General features: G+C 41.3%; 1 protein-coding gene across 1 annotated transcript in view; it reads left to right on the forward strand.

Moving 5' to 3' along the window:
- Nucleotides 1-20155, forward strand: part of LOC113016400 (receptor tyrosine-protein kinase erbB-4) — a 364753-nt gene that overhangs the window by 293942 nt on the left and 50656 nt on the right. Inside the window, exons 18-20 of the mRNA XM_026159217.1 lie at nucleotides 4504-4626; nucleotides 6366-6464; nucleotides 13592-13777. Of these exons, the coding sequence (XP_026015002.1) occupies nucleotides 4504-4626; nucleotides 6366-6464; nucleotides 13592-13777 (408 nt within the window). The remainder of the gene's footprint in view (nucleotides 1-4503; nucleotides 4627-6365; nucleotides 6465-13591; nucleotides 13778-20155) is intronic.

The raw sequence follows: 20155 nt of genomic DNA on the forward strand, positions 1-20155 counted from the left end.
CAAAGACCATTTCTGATGACACTTCAGTGTTCAGTAGATGATCAGCTGAAGGTCCGGATGCATCTCTTATCTCCTGTATCAGGTCTTTGCTGGATTATTTCCTGTTTCTTAAGGATGTGCTTCAGATCATTCTTTTAGGCCTGACACTTCTTCTTTTGTCCTCCACTTTTCCTCAAATTTTTTAAGGACACACTCCACACCATGCTGAGAAATGCCAAATGTTTGGCAATAGCTCTTTGCGAATTACTTTGTTTTGTGACAGCCTGCTAGTAACAAAGTGCCTAAAGATACAATTTAAAATTGATTCTTTGTTAAGTTAACTGTATGTCTAGACAAAAACACTGGTTCATCCCTTGAATTAGGAGCCTTTACTGTGCTTGATTGATTCATATGTCAGTGCTAAATGGTTTAACAAACAAAAACGTTCAGGCACAAGGACTGGACTGAAAATGAGTGAAAAAGGAACCAATGTCCAAATAAATATTGTACTGTAAAATATCAAAGAAGAGCAGAAACGTTTGGAGTAACAGACAGTATAATACATACCGTATAATCAATGCTAACAACAACAGGGAAGTTAAGTAGGAAAGTAAACAACACAGGCAATTAATTTACAAGTAAATGTAAAAAAAAGAAAAACATTATTGATTTAATTATTTCATAATCAATCCCTATATTTAGTTATAATATTATCTTTGGTTTATTTAAAGTCATATTTATTAATTCATCAATTTTGGCACATTAGGTCCTCCATATTTTCCAAACTTAGCCTAAAGTAAAGAACTTTTTTCTTTTTAAATGATAACTGTGAAAGTTACTGAGTCTTTTTCAAGTGACAGGAGAGATGAGTAAGAAAAAGTCTGTTTCAGTCCATACAGCAGTGGAGGAATTAGTTACTGCTCGCCTTTCTCCAATATAGCACTCTTGTTTAAGCACTCTCGCCAGATTTGAATAACAAAGTCAATATAGCAAATTAAAAAAAACAAGGGTTGACCCAATGTATTTTCTGGCTGAGGCAAACTTATTAACATTCAAAGCCGCTAACCCCCCCCCCCACCACACACACACACACACACACAACCCGCATTCGAATGAAGAGCAGACGATGCTGGTTGTTTAATAAAACAATGTTAGGTGCAAAGAAAATTCCTTTTTTGTGACCTTGTATGTCTCAGTCCATGTGTTTGAGTCTAATAGTTAGATGGCTATCACATTTTTACATTTGTAATTGTGAGGTTATTGTTATACAACATGTTTGTCTGGTATAAATTCCAGTGACCCAGTTTTAACCCCTATTAAATCACTGGTGCTTTCGTAAGTCCGACATCAGTCACTAAGAATCAAAATAAGCCAACAAAGTTCACCTGAAAATTGACCAGGCAGCAACACAGGCCCCGAGACCACCTACTGCGACTGCTCCGGGGCAAACGCTTGTGGCACGACAAAGTTGTTTCACCTCAATATGTTTCAATTACAGCCAACACAACAAATGTAGCTCTTTGAATGGGTAATGCGAACATTAAAGCATGTACCCGAGGGTTTGCAGAGCAAGTTCATGTTTGAAGACACTGTTTACTTATTCAATACACAATAATTCTGTGAATGTATTCTAGCTCGAGGCTTGAACATACTGCTTATTTGTCCAATGAAGCATCCCAATCCTCTCCACCGCGCCACCAGTGAAGCTCATTTGGCAAAGGCACGGTGCATTATTAGCTGGTAAATAAAGTGGCGTGGTGAGTGTGTGCGAGAGTGAGAACGAGCTCAAGAGAGCTTCGTCGGCTACGGGTCTGTGTCTTATTTAATAGACCTCTCCTCTCCCTCTCCTCTCCAGTCCAGTCCAGCCTCATCCTAATGAAACAATAACAACTACAGCCTGTCACCATCTGCTCTTATTACTGCTCCATCACCACCTCCCTGTGCCTCATCTCTGCTCTCTCTTTCCAAATCACTCCATTTCTCTCCACCCACAGCGGCAATTGTTTTTTTTTTTTTGTTATTCTAGCAATGTATGCACACACACCGAAATGCAAAAAATGCTCTTTGCACAAATACCATGCTGATATGATGGATGTGACCAAAGCTTGCCCTTTCTGTTGAGGTAAATACATCCAGTCAGCAACCAGTCATTGCTAGAAAATTTCATATTTCATTTAAAGCCTCAGAGGCACACTGTATAGACGCAGTGATATACTCACTGTTTGTAAAGCCTGTCTTGGCTGTTTGGAGTCGGAGGTGAGCATAAGAGAAAAGACAGCTAAGTTATCAGGTAGAACTTGGAAGATTTATTAACAAGATGCAGGCATAGACTCTATGGGTGACCTTCAGAGACAGGTACCTGCTAATCATGGTGAAGGAACATGCTAGAATATCACTCACCAAAACTAAAGAAATTACCTGTCTTTGACAGTCTGTTAGTGTAATCACCACAGAGTTAGCCATATTAATCATCAAAACAACTGCACTAAAATGGTCCTTAACAAAGCACAGGGATGTTAGAAATAAATTATGACATCTGATTATTGAACTCAGAACTTTTTATGCGCAGAAGGCAGTAAACATGCTTATTCTGCTGTAAACTTGGGCATTTTACCATGGGACTCGACAGTTGTTGATTCCCGTTTTTGGTGCCAGCCCCCAAAGTGGCCATGTGAGGAAGTGCAGCTTGGGCTCAGCACTGTATTCCCATGAGTTCTCCCAGCTAAAATGACACAGTACATATCAATGTAACCACGTGTGCATCAGCTGTTTTATTAGCTACATAAATGTACTTGGCAGACTCCCTTTTGCCTTGAGAACTACTTTCATTCTTCATGGCACAGATTCAGCAAGTATGCCCAAACAGTTGCATTAAATGTGTGCATAGTTCACAGTTAACTGTCAGGTAAGATGTCAAATGCTTCTATCAGCATTTGAAGCGATTTGAAAAACGTCATCAAGGCAGCACTTTAAATGGCGGGGTTACTGCAACGTACATTGCAAAGAAAAATAAGAAAATTGATGTTTGGAGTTTAAAAAAAAAATAGGTCCATTTTCTTGACCTTGGAAAGAAAATTCAGTTTCTCTCCATGTTAGATTTATGATCCAAACCTTTTAAAACATCTCACATGTGCCCCAATGTGATACAGCTGTGGCCGTTTGTTTCCGCACTTCATCTTAACGCTCGTACAAAAACGCGATTTTGGTGCTCTACAGACCGAACGAGGTTTCAAACAGCACGTTACCGTCACTCGATCCACTCAGTCATCCTCTCATCGCTCCTTCCTTTCCCTCTTTCATCTCACTCACTTCCCCCCGTCTTATGAAATTTGTCATTTCCCTTCCCCTGCTCTAACTCACTACCTGCAGTGACATCTCAGCGGGCTTTACACTGCGCCTTCAGGACCGGCTATAACGATAGCCATTAAACGACGTGTCATTGCCGAGCTGTGGGCAATGTCATCTATTCTGCAGACCGGACCGGCGCTGCGATTGCCGGTCCTATTGTGCTGATGGTTTTATATCACATTGAGTAAGTGCTTGTATGGCTGACCGACTGATATATGGTCTCATTATATTGTTTGATGGTCGTGGCCAAGCCGGGTGATTATGCCGCTGATAAACCGCAGCGAATGAGGGACCCGATATGCTCATTAAGACACGTATTGATCAGGTGCATTGACTTTGTGTGTGTGTGTGCTTGATCTGAGATGTGTACTATAGGCTGCCTGGATGAAAATGTGTGTGTGGCTTTCTCTCTTGCCTCTGGCTCAGATCTTTTCACGGCTCGGTTACAGGTGCCAGCTCCTGCTTTTTTCATACTTAGTCGCCGAGGCTTTGTTTAGTGGCTAGCGGTGAAGGCGGGTGGCCAGGCCAGCTGCTGGGATGCTGCTCAGTGTCAGCTGTTACTGGCAGGGAGGCAGCGTGCGGAGGAGGCTTGTCATAACCTTGAATTGGAATTGTTTTGTATGTGCACAGCTGGTGAGCTGCTGCTCTTTGTCGACTGTGATAGCAGCTGACACCAGACTGTGATTTGCCTAGTGGTGGGCACGCTGCTGTCCACTCTGGCAACTGCCAGTTCTGACAGAACTCCACATTCACACCCCCGAATTATTTGTCTTTCATAAATGTGTGTGTGTGTTGCAGAATCATAACTATCAGGGCCGTACAGTCTCAGTTTTTTGGCTTCTTTTTTTATTTGCTGCAAATAAAAACCTTGTGTTCACCTTCCACCGCTCTTTCCTAGACTTGCTTTTTACTTATTATTTTAAATGGAGCGGCCTCACCCTGCTGCATGCTCCCGGTGGCTCTGAAGATGTGTTTTAGCATTCACAGTGCCAAGTAGCAGGAGGTTAAAAATATTTGGATTTGATGTAAAAGAAAGGCACACTTCTAGTTTTCGATAGCTTTGCAATAAAAACAATAGCTGCCAGGAGGTTTTCTTCACATTCTTGGCACCAGATGAGACAGAGAGTGGGATAAATAGTCTTAATATGAGTGTGTCTGTGTGTTTTGCTTCCTCAGCTGGTGGAGCCCCTGACCCCCAGTGGAACTGCTCCAAACCAGGCCCAGCTGCGGATCCTGAAAGAGACAGAGCTGAAGAGGGTGAAGATTTTGGGTTCGGGAGCTTTCGGAACAGTCTACAAGGTCAGTGTGTGGTAAAGCCATCCTGCAGACTCTGGTGCCGATCAATATCAAGTAAATACAGGGTATTGCTGATACCTTTAAGTTGTAAAGGCAGCTTACAGTATGTAGGGGACAGCAGTGTGTCACAACTTGTTGTGTTGTGTTAACACAATAAAACACATCTTTCAGCTTTTCATGTATTTTGAAAGCCAAAATGCCAGATAGTTGCTGTGCTATCAGATGCACTAATCACTGTTTAGTTACAGCTTTCTGATTGGCGTAGACATAGAGTATGGCACCAACCTGTGAGCACATCTCTCTTAACCCTGCCGTATAGGCTGAATCACACCAGTCCCTGCTTCTCCACAGCAACATATTTAAACTGTAGATGATTTGCTGGATATTGGTAAAATATTTGGTCAACTTCACTGTTATGACACAACACTGACAAATTAACACTACTGGAACTTTTATGGCCCTACACTGTAAATGTCCAAGTCAACAAAACATAAGATTTACATCATTTAAGTAGCTTCTTTAAGCTAGCTACGTATTAATGATGATCAGTTTCTTGCTCTTCTCCCACACGGTGACATTATTTACCCGTCCAGAGTGAAAACGCATGTAGCTGACCGTCCTTTGAAAGCTTTCATCCTGGCAGTAGGGTAAGATGAAGGATTCTATAAAAGATACACATAGATGTGACTGAAGTGGAGCTCTGAGTTAGAAATCGCCACTTGGGATTTAAATAAGGAGAGATCATTAGCAGGAATTGAACATCATTTATTGATGTATGGAATTCAATTTCAGGTATTTACCGGTTAGACCAGAATGGCGGGTGGGTTGCGTGACAGCATCTGCAAACTAGAATGACAGATAACCAGTGATATTTAATGTCTGCAGAGTGGAGGCTGATGGGCCTGAAGGAGGCAGGCAGAAAGATGACTGGACTAGACCAGTGATGTCACAATGAGCTTGACTGCATGGCAAAGTGGTCAGGTGACTGAATAGAAATTCAGTTGTTGACAATCAACACCAGATGTTCAGAAATCTTTCATAGGTCATATTTGAGGGGTATTTCTTCTAATGTCCCCAAAAATAAACAAAATATAGACCTTATCACGCAAGTGTGGAGGGCAATACCAATACCAGCATAGGTGTCAGACCTCTCTCGGTTGAAGAACAACCTCTGAACAACAAACACAAACCTTTTCTTTTGTCACAGCGTTTCCTGACAGACACAAGCTGAGGGCGGCTCAAGGACCTGGAACAGAAGTTGCTGTTTGCTTGCCAAATTCGCTGCCCTTGGCAAAATTATTCATAGCACCCCGAAAATCAGCAGAATCCATCAAATAAATACTGCACGTTCTACCGCTGGCTCCAAATTCCTCTGGATTCCTCTACTCATCTGCCCGTTTTAAGGCATATTTTATTTAAATTAATCTGCATGCAATTTATGGCAGTACAATCCCACAGCAGTTTGCTTTTAGCAGAATTTAAGCCTCGTAAAGTGAATTGAAATTGTGATATTTGTCTTTTCTAATCGCTTTATCCAAAGGGTTTTAAACTTAGTTATGCACGAGCTAATTGTTGAAGGCCAACGGTATTTTTTGAAGATGGGGTTGGATTTATTAGAGCTGCAGGAGACAGTTAAACACAACAACCACCATTCAAAGTCAGTTCTGCGGTAGCTCTGTGTGTGAGTGTGTGCCAGGGGTTGTTTATTGGGTACATTTATGGTGATTGCTTGTATATTTCAGGGCATCTGGGTCCCAGAAGGTGAGACGGTGAAGATCCCCGTGGCTATTAAAATCCTCAATGAGACCACCGGTCCTAAAGCCAACGTGGAGTTCATGGACGTGAGTATTTATATCGCAACAATTTGTATCTGTTTTCGGCCGTGTGTGTGTGAATGTGCGTGCGCGAGCCATAAAGCGTTGTCACAGAGACTGCCGGGTCTGTCGCTTTGTGGAATCGTGCATTTGGCGGTAAATTCTTACGAGAGCACCTTCTCAGTCGGAGCCTATAATAAAGTGAACTCCACCACGCTGTACAGCCAGCCATGTATGGAACAAGACTCTATTAAAGAACAGCACTAGTTTATGAGATATGGCTTTATAGCAATGCAGGAATGATGGAAGGGAGAGGAAGATGAGGAAGGGCAGGCGGTGGAATTTCCATTTTTTTCTTTCTTTCCTTTTTTTTCAAATACACAAGCTTTTGTGTCTCATTTATCACAAGGTTGTGCAAAAAGGTGCCTCATCATTATACAATTGTGGATGCTGGATCATGAACCCTTTCATCTAGCTGTTCATTTCTGTCTTTTTAAAAGCAAATATCCCGTTGTTTTCAAATCCACCTTTTCATTTGGGGGGATTTTTGCCTCTTCTTGATCTTATGTGGCACTGAAATGGAGTATTGTTGCATTTCAGGTTGCTGATTGGGAAAAACAGGTCAGCTTAATGTCTCATTATTGTACTCTATGCATGTGACGAACATGGTCTGTGTTTTGTTTCTTTCCTTTAATTCAGCCAGAATAAAGATTTGAATAGATTATAATGAGAACGTAAATGAAATAGCTGTATGTGATATGCAGATGTTGGAGAACAGCATAAAAAATAATGAAATTGAATTGTTAGCAAAACAATGTGGATAAAAGGTTATCAGTAGCATGCAAAAAAAAGTTATTAAGCCTCGCAGTTGTAATTATTAGTCAAGTAAAGTACCCCGTCTTTCAGTTTTAAGGTTTTAAAAAGTTTGTAAATACAAGCTCAGACCAAGCAGACATGCCATAAGTCGCTGCGTTACTAATTTTAGGCAAAGATAAGTAAAAATGCAGAATCAGAGTGTGAAAAACTAATTCCACTCTCACCGCTTCCACATGAATTAAGGGGGTAGATAGCAGCTTGATGCAGATTATTAAATACTCTTGATTACCTGATCATCAGGAAGTGTGAGCACCTCTATAAAAGCAGACGTTTTTGTCAGTTTGAGTTATAAAGTCATTTCCAAACAATCTGAAGTCCGTCAGTCTGCAGTGAGAAAGATTATTCACAGGCAGAAAAACATTCAAGATAGTCCCCAATCATCCCAGGAGTTGACATCTCTGCTAATTCAGTCCAAGGTCAGATCGTGCAGTGTTCAGAGACACTGCAAAAAACCCAGTAGCTACATCTCAGACTCGACAGGCCTCACTGGCACATGGCATTTGGTTGCGGCGAAAGAGAGAGAGTGATGTCGATAGCAGATTTTAAAATTTGAGAGAGATTTGTGATCTTTTGCGTGTTTGGAGTGTGTAGTTAGCGTGTAGTGTAGTCAAAGATGCCACCAGTGTCTCCAGGGAGACAAAAGGAGGAGTGATACACCCCGGAGGTGTCGGGGCAGTAATGTGCCGCTCTGTCTGGTGCTTGAAGTGGCACAAATACTTTGTGTGGCATCTTATTGTGGCACCTGATGGGGAAAACACACCTGAGACATCGGCTGCATTTAATGCAAACAGTTGTACCTTTGCTCTTTGCTGCATTTGTACATAATCTTTTAAAATGTGCAATTTATGTTTGCATTTCAAGTTATGAAAATGCTTTGTTTAACATGTTTGTGGTTGTTACAGTAAAAACATCGAACTTTTTGCTTCTCAGATTTTGTGCTTTTTTTTGGTGATTTTAGTTCCATTGTGTTAAAAGGAACCCCGGCTATTAACACATGTTTGCACTAAAATATGCATTTTGCTTTCAATAACACATATGTGGTATTAAAATACGCCAAATGTTTTCCTTTTAAGCACATTTTGATATTATTTGTATCCCACTGTAATTTTACTGTATAAAGAGCTAACATCTCCAACATTTCTGGACTAGTTAGTCATTATAAGAAGTGTTTATGAACTAAAAATCACGAACGTGGGAGACTGTTAGTCCATGATTTCGAAAGGCCAGTGTATGCTCCCGACGCAGGGGAAACAAATTTTACCTAGTTTGGCACAACGGCTTCAAAGTTTTGCTGCACTGTGTTGCATGGAGAATCTGTAAAAATAACGATATCGTAATTTCACTGTATAATAGAAATTAGAATTCTATTAATGTTTTTATCATGCGGTTATGCGATACCATGGATAGCTGCTACCATAAAATTAAGCTCTTTACACCAAACGCTCTCAGTCGCCGTTGCCATTGGCAAGCAGTAGCCGCATAGACACCAGTAGTTTTCCCTCACTCTCGCGTCCTCGTGTGACGGATTGTTTTCATCTTCATCTAAAGTAAGTACTGGTTGACTATTTTCATCATCTCTCTCGGTTTGCTCTGGTTGAAACTGGAGAGGTTGAACAGAAGCCATTTCCAGTGCGCTTCTAACTGTGAACTCGATGTGGTGCAACCATGTGACGTCACTACCTAGAGTGCATTGAGAAGTAAATAACGATGGTGACCTACTGGTAAACTGGTTTTATATAAAATGTGCTTAAAAGGAAAATATTTGGCGTATTTGGATACCACATATATGTTATTGAAAACACAGTGCATATTTTAGCACAAACATGTGTTAATAGCCTTTAATGTGTTAATACAGTATGAAAAATAACTGCAAAGTCAGACATGTGAGGTTGTGCTGAAAAGAATGATACCTAACAAGGCAAGGTAAACTGTTTCTAAAGGTGAAATCGAAAGTAGTCAAAAAACAGCCTTTTATAACCTTGAACCCAGTGGGTCAGTACAGTTAAGCCAGAGGAAGCTTATTTAAAGAGTAGCGACACTCCCACTCACATGTGCACTTGGACACACAACCCAGAGGAAGGTGTCCACGCTGGATGAACGCTAATTGGACTGATATCATGCCGGAGTCTGGTATCCAGTTCTCATAGACCATCCGTGATCCTTACACGTAGCATAGTGCTAACAACTGCGAGACAGATGGCTACACACAGTGATCAATACTAAGAATGTTAATGCAAAAATCAAACACTAAAATCATTATTCACAACTAGCTGACTACCAACCACAGTGCGAACCACTTTATTCTCTCTCCTGTCGCACACACAGCTGCGCTCCGTCCTGTGTTTCCCCATTTCTGGGCACTTTTTTTAATCTGTGCATCTTTTTCCTCCCTCCTTTTCATCGGTCCCTCTCTTCCTCTTTCTCGGTGTCTCTCCCAGTGGGCGTCCCTGTCCATCCAGAGCCAATATGCTCTGTCTGCTGGCTTGTTAAACAGCAATCTAAAGGCAGGCTCACGCTTCGCCACTGAGAAACTGGCCACTGGAGTGCCAGCTCCAAACACTCTCTGAAAGTCCGCACACACACACACATAACCAAACACGCTCTGTGCAACAAAAAATAAGCCTCCCCATGGGGTGAGGGAGGCGGGGTGGGGTGGCCTTGCCTGCGAGAGGTGCAGAGTGAATTGCTCGTGTTTGCAAATATGTGGATTTGACTCGATTATGTGACGTGTGAAATGCAAAGGCCCTGACAATACATTCATTTAATACATCTGCTCCACTTTTGTAGCACTCGCGCGCAGACACCCACACGCACTAGCACAGGCGCAAGTTTCTATCAACTCTTGTTTGTGCAAGTGTGTGTGAGGGGGGCAAGTGAGCAAGGGAGCGAGATGGAAAAGGAGGGTCAGCCGGCAGTAATGGAGGTTGGCGCTCAGGGAGATGAGAGGGAAACCAAAACACACGCACACACACACACACACACACGGGCAAATCCTCGTAACATTTGCCCGGAGAGTAGAAAGCAGGAGCAAGAGTTTAGCCCGACACAGTTTACGACTCCCAGGTCTCTATTGAGATCACAGTCTGAGAATAAAAGTGCTCTTCCCCCTTTTTTTCCCTTCCTCTCTGGATCCCGAGGCGAGGCGCATTCCTGGTGCAGAGGTGGCTGATGGCGAGTGGTTGGGGGCAGAGGGGGAGCAGGTGGTTTTAAGAAGTGAAAAAGTAGTGGCACAACTTCAGTGCTGCGAGGCTCTGCTTAAATCAGGCCACTGATGGTGCCAAAAGCCTCACGACGGCCTATGGCCCCGCTGCTGTTTAGAATTAATCTACTCGCGCACCACCCACACTGCCACCACCTCTCTCCCTCTCAGCTCATTCTTTAGCATCTAAATTTAAAAAGGCACCTCATCTATCCATCGGCTGCCCCGGGGCCAAGCCTGGATATACACCTCCTCAACCACTTGCCGTATGCAAAGACGGAGAGAGAGAAAGTGTGCGTGTGTGTCCTTGAGGGCGTGAGTGTTTTCGAGAGCTGCCAAGAGAGTGTGTCTGCATGTCAGTGAGAGAGAGAGAGAGAGAGAGAGAGAGAGAGAGAGCCCGAGAGAGGCAATAGGAGACGAGAACGAGTGAAGTGAGTGTTTCTGAGCGATGGCACTGAAGTGCAGCTTCTGCTCAGCCGTAACGCGTATACGCGCCGGCCACAAGTATCGGTCCTCGCCATCATAACACTTCATCACCGGCACACATCCTTCTGCTCGCAGCGCCGCAATAACAATTATCCAACGTTGACTCCCAACTGTTCAGACCCCTGCGTCCATCTGCTGCAGAGAGAGACGGAGAGGGAGGACAGAAAATGTATTTACACGCCAAAATGACAACAAGAGCGAGAAATTCTGAAGCAGCTTCTGGAATCAGAGGCGCAGTAACTTTGTGTTAGACAGCAGCGTGGATTCTAAGCATGCACGTTTCACTGTGTTTTTTTTCTTTTAATTGGAGCATCATTTAAGAACCTCTGTGTGTTGTGCATGCTAAAATATAGATTAAAAAGGCTGTGTTTGTGCAGCTTTGAAGAAGGGTTCTGCAGGGTTTTCTCTCACTATGAGTTTACTCAGGGCAGATGCTGTGCATGCAGATATAGTAATCATCTCACAAATATTAATTTATGCATCTAACTTCATTTCTATTAGGAATTCTTTGGTAGACACTGTAGTGTTATCCAAGGGTAACAGCTTGATCTGTCATAGAAAAAAAAGGATAATAGAACCTAATGCTACTCAATAAACTTAATATTTATAATGTTGATTGTTTTCCTACAAAAACCCAGAATAAAGATTCCAACATACTTTGAGCCCAGAGCGTCAGATGTTATGACAACGTGTCCTTTGGCGTCAGTGCCTTAAAAAACTGGGTTTACGGAAATGTTGAAACAGGAATGTCTTGACAACTTGATGACTTTAAAGAGTTAAAGTCGTCAAGTTTTGTTTGTATGAGTTCCCATTAGAGGCGGGAATCACCCGACACAAAACAATGTTATTGTGATTTTGAACATTTTGCAGTATCTTGAGTTAGAGTTAAACGTTGTCAATACCTGCTTTATTCAGTGAGGTTACCTCGCCTCCGTTATTGTTGTGTTGCAAAATTAGGCTTGTTAAGCACACTAAAACCTGCCATAAATGTTGACGTAACACAGTCAGTCTGCAACCAGTCTGTGATTGGATGGGGTCAAGTTGGCAATTAAATGCAGTTTGTTTCTGATAAGCGATTAACTGTGATAAATCGTGGAAAATCATTAAGATTCAATCAGACTGATACCAACATGTTTGCAGCCTGTCTGCTTTTATAAATCAGAAAGCAATTATTTGCAGACCTTTAACAATCTCTCTGATAGTGTTTGCAAGCCGTCCAAGTCAGACTGCAATTGTTTGCAGAAAGGTTGCCTCCTATCAGGCAACCTGTGCAGTCGCCTTGAGATTAAAAGTGGTCACGAGTGTTCAACACCCCCAAACTCTGGGCAGCTATTTAGTCACGGGTCACTAATGTTTCTTTTAAATGTCCAATTTTTTTTTTTTACTCGCCTTCCTGAGCCGTTACCTTGCTCTGAAGTACGAGGTAGCTTTATCAGGCTAATTGTGTCTAGTGTGTGATGGTTTTTAGTTGAGCTGATTTAATATAAGGCCTCTCAGTTAATATTATGTCAGGATGGCGGTGCATACGATGAGTACTTTGTAAGATCTTTATTTATGTAATAAAATATTGATATTTTGTGTGCCTTTATCCACACAATATCACTAGATAAATATCATTGTGCAGTTGTGCACCAATCTCTACTTCCTATGATATCAAATTTAAGTTGAAATAAACCTCAGTGTTTGCGTAAATCTTACCACAAAGACTTCAGTGAGATAATGTGAATGTTGAGTGTGTGAAAACATGGCAGTTTCCTGGTTGATAAACTCATCTCATTGCATCACCATCTTTCCAACATCTAAAAATGAACTGTTTCCCTCTTTAATCAGCATCAGTATTTTCACAGCTAGTGCATCAAGGTACCAAAGTGCCAAACGGCTCCCTGTGTGTGTCTTGATGATGCTAACTTTTTTCAAAATATCAGATTTTTTTTTTGCACCTACAACACCTGAAAAAAGCAGCAGATCATTTTAATTTTGGATTTTATGTCTACTAAACCTGAATTATGCATGATATATTATGAAGTCATCACATTGCCTAGCAACCACCAAACACAGACTAATCAGACAATACTCCAGAGTGGGCAGGTACAGTAATAGTATAGAAAAAGAAGCAGGACGTTTCTCCATTGTTGTCCGTCATTTTAATTGGTGGAGGTTTTATTGAATGGTCATGAATTTGTGACGTATAGGAGGATGTTGGTCTCAGTTTCATGTTTTTCCTTAAACTTTTTAACCAGGTCACAAACAGCCCAGTGTGGGTTGTTTCCACACGCTAAATGAGCAAATTTTCAGGAACTAGATTACAAATAAATTTTCACACATTGCCACCTTTTGAATCAGGTTCTTTTTTTCAGATTTCAGTGTGCCAACTAAAAATAACAAAAATATATATGACTACAATTTAATGATATTGAAATTGCGCAAAAAGGTCAAAGGGGGAAGCTGCGAGCTTAAAATTGTGTTCAATGCGACACAAATATAGTACAGAAAGCAAAGAAGCTCCAAAGTATCTGAAGAGAAGTTTCTTGAACCCTGTAAGTCAGCAGTCTTCTTAGTCCATTTTTGTCCTCCTTCCCCCCCTCTCACCCAGGAGGCCCTGATCATGGCCAGCATGGAGCACCCCCACCTGGTGCGTCTCCTCGGTGTCTGCCTGAGCCCCACCATCCAGCTGGTCACCCAGCTCATGCCCCACGGCTGCCTCCTCGACTATGTGCACGAGCACAAGGACAACATTGGATCGCAGCTGCTGCTCAACTGGTGTGTCCAAATTGCAAAGGTAAATGACTATAATCAGGTCGAAAGAGGACGGCGTCTGTTTGTGCTGTGGTGTTTGTGCATTACTGTACTGCTGGCAGGTGTGAGGGCGGCATTGGATTTTATGGATTTGTGTTCTTGTTGGACGAGTCTGCCTTATTTTTTTTCATCCCCAGCCAAAAATTTGGCTGAAGGTGACATGGAGAGGCTTGCCAAGTGCAGTGTCAAACCGAACGAGTGTGATTTTTTTTCTAAAATATGATCTCATTGCACTTTCCAAATTTGTATTTAAACAGCTTTCAAAACAATTTTTGAGCTGCTATCACAAACACAAATGTCCCTAAGCTGCCGACCTTTCAGTTGGATGCTTTACTTACTTGGGTTTCTGTTGTAGTTTTCCAGGCTTTGTGGAACTGTATAAACATCTACATTATGCAAACCCAGAGCAGTCATAACAAAATCAAAAATCAAAAAAGCAGCTGCATGCATTTGAAAAACAATATAGAGCGCCGCAGTGTGTTGCTGTTGAAATTCAGGTGTAAATCAGTTTTCACAGCCCTTTAAATGACATGATAGGTTACTGACGGTGAGCAAGACTGAGGCCTAGCTTGCCTTGGAGCTTGTCCTTGAAGCACTCGACATGGAGGCCCTGATCATGGCCAGCATATTCTTTCAGCGTCATAACAAACATTTAAATTACAGACCCATTCTTTGCTGCCCAAACAAAATCTGCACTCAGAATCGTTGAAACAGCAGTAAGGCTTGAAATACTGTGTGCGTGCTTTTGCTTACCCAAAGAACATTTGTGTTTTGTTTGCAAATTAGGTTGATGCAGCCAGAGTGCTTGATAGTGTAACTGCCTGGTAAGATTTAACTTCTCTGAGTTATAACTCTGGGATGGCAGTGGGGTGCCTGGCTGCAATTACATGCTGTGCAGGCAGACATCTGCTGTGATACAGAGGCATCCCCCCATCAGTTTTGGAAGCGGTACATGCAAAAGAGGATCTGACAGAAGTCTGACTTACCGCTGATCACACTGATCGCAGTTAAGACAAGGGAACAAATTTTGACTTTAATGCTGTTAAAGTTTTGGATTCTGAGCGCTTCTGCCCGTCGAGGTTTAAGTCGAGCAAAGAGACAAAGGAACCAGCTCGACTGTGCCTCCAGGAAATGTTTTTGTAATTTAAAATCGTAGCTGTTTCGCTAGCTGGTTGGTCTGGATATACATCAGAGGTTTTGGACAAAGTGAACAACTCCATCGTATCTGCGCTAAACCAGTCGGGATGGTCCGAAAAACACAGCTTCATTTATGCCATTAATCCAACTTCAAAAGGAAGTGAGCAAGCTTTCCGTTTCCATTTTGGCAGCGCCCCATTTTCCCAAGTGGTTGCCACAGCAGGTAGCTCTGCATATTTGCTTTGGCAGATTTTTACACCTGTTACCCTTTCTGACGCAACCCCTAATATAAAATGTGTCAGAATCTGAAGTGGAAAAAGTCTCATGAAGCAAATAAGGGGGAAAAACGGGGGGATTATAAAAAATATCTCAGTATAGTTGTAAAGTTTACATACTTCATTATGCTAACAAACTCTTTAGATTAGGATTATCGCTGAAATTTCAAACGAAATATAATACTCAGGAAAATACCCAAAAAATTCACAGTCTTTGTTTTTTGTAAAGATGAGAATAGTACATCAATCACATCACTGTTTTCTTTTTTTCTGATGTAACAGTGAATTGATATATGACAACTATATCTTAAGATGCTCTTGCTGGTACAATTTCTAAAAATCTTTTTTTTTTATACTTGATATCTTTTTAATCTCTGGATTTAGGAATAGTGGGAATAATGTATTCTGTTAACATTACTAATGTTACCAATAGGAAGCACTAATAATGTTTGCTGACTAGGTCCAATATTAATATTATCTTTTTGTTATAAGCCATGGCCACTAGCTCCTACCATTATAATAACTTAATAGATCAGCCAGTGTTGCTATCTGATAATTGCTAATAGTTTAATGGCTAACATTAGCATGTGCACCAGCTATGTCAACATTTATGATATAACTGTTTAATATTTTAATATTGAAACAGAAGATTTACTGACATCTAACATACCTCATAAATTGTTTAGTTTTGACATCAGCTACTATTCACGTGTTCAGCTGCTAGTGAGGGGAGGGGCTGTGACCTGACGGTCTGCAACGGTTCTGTGGGAAGTTGTGTCAGTTGAAGGAGGCAAAGTTGACACTGTTCATATCGATAATGTTGATAATGTTGATCCAATAATAATTCCTAGTATTGATTTTTGGACCCTGGTCTAGAAAAGGAGGAGCAACATTGGAACCCATTGGCTGGGGCCATTTATCAGACAAATATGACCTCCTGTCGCGTTCAATGGTCATTCATTGCAGTCTAGCGATGAATGAGGAGAAATTAAAAACATCAAACAGAGGACATAATTAGCCACAGCCATAGCCTCTACTGTAAAAATAACTTAATAAATCGACTAATGTGGTTAGCAGGTAACTGCTAATTGTTAAACAGCCAATGTTAATGTGTGCACCGGCCAGGTTGACATTTAGTACTTTTCAAACAGGAACTTTCCTGACCTTTTGTAATTCATCTTAAAGTGTAGTTCAGTCTGTTGATATTAACTACTTTTCATGCGTTCAGCTGCTAGTGAGGAGAGGGGCTGCTACCAGCGGTGCTGTTTGAAGTTGTGTTTCAACTGAAGGTGGCACTGTTCGTATCGATACTGTTGCAAATGAGTATCTAATCTGATGATAACTCTTAGTATAAAATAGTATTTGAGTAGTGTTTTATTTTTATTTTTTCTTTAGCAACGCTTTGCTAGATAAAGTGCTAGCAATATGGGAACCCACCAGTTAGGGTCATCAGACAGACATGTAACATGCTTGTCTACAGTCTGGGAATGAAAGAGGAGAAACTAAAAACATCAAACAGAGGACATCAGATAAGAACCTGTGGTTGTAAATTAGCTTTGTAGCCAACGTGTTCATTTTTTTTAAAATATCCAATCGGAGTTTTAACCCGTACGCAGTCAAAGTTCAGCCAACTGTAGTTAGGTAAATACACTTTGGATTGCAAACTGAAACCAGATTCTGGTTCTTCACCTACCATATAATATATTACGTTTATTATGCAGTGATCTGATTTTCATATGTAGTGAGTGAGAGCCTGAATGGCTCTTCATCTGTTCCAGCAGGTCTATCATTTTTGCTTATCATTACTTTGATGACTTGCTAATCTTTTATTGTATCTGCTGCTAAACTGATAAAGCTGTCAAACATGGACCTTACTGTACACAGGCAGTGCTGGTTTTTGTTCTCAAAAACTGGTTCTGTTTAAGTTTTCATCAAATAACGTACATGTGCACTTTAAAGCAATGTTTGTGTAGTAAATAAAACCACAGTAAGAAATGCCTACTGCACCAAACACTGTTCTTATACACGCAGGCCCTGTTTTCAGCTATAAACACACTAACACCACACTAATGTTAACATTAACCCCTGAAAACTGGTGTGATAGCATGACAAAACTGTGTGTTCAGAATGTGTATGAAAAGCGATTCACAGAGTATTCTTCAGATAATTGCCTGTTTCTAAAGCACTTTTTATCAGAATTGATTTGTATTGGCAAAGTATTCTCTTGTTTCATCACTCTGAGTCAGCGATGAGAGCGTCGGGTTCACAGGGTTAGTGGGAGGTGGGTTAGCGTGAGAGGGCTTAACCCTTTATTCTCCAATGATAGATGATTCCCAAGAGCCTGAGGAACAGGTTACTTAAGGAGGTACTTATTGCTGTAATTGGATTTAGTTTCACCTGTGGTAGCAGGAGGGGAAATGTCAGGTTGTGGTAGTTTTGAAGGCGATGGAGAGCAAGGGGAGACTATTCAAAACCATCCTCTACCCTTCCTGTACTGTGGCATTCAACTGATTGTGACCAGTACCAATAACAGCTGTTCAGTCTTGATGTAGGGTTGGAATGAAGCTGCTCGTCTGATTGAAAATCGTATTTGGATAATTTGTTTTTATTGAGTGAATTAGTGAATCGGCATAGTGGAGGAATAGAGACAAACTGTTCCTGTTAGCCCTAAACAGGCTTGTATTTCCCTTTATTGTTTCCATTATTATCAATAACTAGCAGCTATCAGCGTGCTGGCTGGATTGTCACCACCTGGGGCTTAATGACAGGCCATGATTTGCAATGTTAAAATGACTCATCACTGAGAACTACATTTGCAGTGGCAGCATCTCAGTGTGTTGTTTGAAAGGCTTATTTTGTTTCCAAGGTAGAGTATCAACAAAAACAAAAATCTAACAAAGAGTAAAGAGTCCTGACTCAGGGGTGACTCTCAGACGAGTTCTAATCGTCGAAGGCACTGGAACTTTTAACTTTCGTCAGAGGATGTAGGGGACCTGTAGTCTTTATTTCCAGCTTCTTTTTCATTTAGCTTTGTGTGATTCCGAGTTTAAAATAATCTTTTTTAAGATAAGCATTTAGAAGAAAGACTTTATTAGTTGCAGCTTGCTACTTCCAGAGTTGACTCCCTTTTCCTTCCCTTCAGTTTCCTGTTCTTATTTGGCAGGAGTGGCTCTCGGTGTGGTCTTCTGTTTTAAGGTTCGCTGTGTTGTGCGTTCAGAGATGCTCTTATGCAAACTTCGGTTGAAACAGTGTTGCCAATATCAGCTTGAAGCACACTTAATCAAAAATGAACACATCTTTCTACCAAGCTGTTTAATGAATTCAGCTTCCAATTTGACTTTTCAACAGCCTGATTAAAAAAATGAAAAAGCCTGGTGCAGTCTAGAAATAAAAATCAAATAGCTTGTCAACCCGAGTTGCTGAGAGGCTAGTATTTATAATCCGAGCTGCTAGTTGCACAATTAATGGGCTGGTCCTTATATATAGTCCTTTTCTTCTGTTCCTGAACACTCAAAGCAGTTAAAACATGCCACAGTCACCCAGTCAAACATGCACTTTTTGCTATGCTTAAGTGCTTTCCTTCAAACATTCACCCACCAATGGATGCAACTTGGGGTTCAGTATCTTGCCCAAGGATAACTGGCATGCATAATGGAGAAGTCAGGGATCAAACCACCAACCTTCCAGTTAAAAGATGACCTACTCTAACTCCTGTATATGCCCACTATAACCAAATATATTCAGAGTGATCCCATTATTTTCCCTTTTCAGCGTAGCTCTAGCATACTACATGGATTTGTAAGAAATGTGAAGAATATAGGTCCATATATTGCTACCTGAATACTTTTTATTCGAGAAGTATCAGAACTGATCCCAGAAACCCATGTTTGATGTTCTCTAATTAAAAGGTACATATACAGGTACTTTTGAAAATCAGTGATTTTTAGGAAATCTCACATGAGTGACTGTGAACATAGCTGTGTTTTTTTGTATGGGGGAAAAATTGATGTGTTGTGTTGGGTTTGAACCAGAAAGCTCATGCTGGAACACACAAAAAAATGGTTGCCTTTCAAAGGTATAGTCACGTGTATGACCTGGTGTGGTATTCAGCCAATAGAAGAGAATCAATTTGACTTCTTATGAGCCCCACCCCCTTCTTACAGTAAGGTGTTGCCAGGTACTGCAGGGAGCCCATTTAGCAGCATGGGTTTTCTAAGCCACACAAGCCCAGTGCACGGAGTTAAAAATGCTCACAGCGGGGGACCCAGGTAGCGTGGTTCTTTTGTGTTAAGTTAGCCTCTTGGATCCTCCTCACAGGTCCTCCATCACATAGCTCTAAGATATTTTTCAAGTCAGAAAAAGACTGAATTTCTCTGTGGTGTATGTTTTTGCATCCCTGTCTATCTGCACACGTGCTTGTGTGTGTTTGGGCATGTGAGCCGAATAAATAACTCAGAGCCCTCTTCTCTGAGTGATCTTGGCACTCTCAAGGTAATGACGAGGAACCTCTTCTCCAGGAGAAAGAGCATCCTTCAGAAGACGCACAATTTTCTAGCAAAGGGGAAAATAATTTCCCCTTGCTCTTCAGTTAGCTTTGAAAGAGGTGGGAGGAAAAGGTATATAAAAAAAAACACAAAAAACAGAGTTCAAGAAACAGCATACAAAAGGTCGCTCGACATATGGCACCAGACCAAGCATCCACTGTGAACTGCTGCATACGCATTCATCAAACGCACCCCATTGTATCATGAGTACTAGCAGTGATAGTCAGGTCTTTACAGAGAAACACTTTGACATTTTGTGAAATCACCTGCTTCAACTACTTGGTAAGAGTTGGACTGGATGACTGATAGCACTCATGTATGTCCGGTTGTTTTTCAGACACTGGCGAGAGCCTGGTGTTACCCTTCAACTAAGCTCAACTACCAGTGGCTCCAACTTCACATTTA

Source organism: Astatotilapia calliptera, chromosome 23 (genome assembly GCF_900246225.1).
Source record: "Astatotilapia calliptera chromosome 23, fAstCal1.2, whole genome shotgun sequence".
NCBI lineage: Eukaryota > Metazoa > Chordata > Actinopteri > Cichliformes > Cichlidae > Astatotilapia > Astatotilapia calliptera.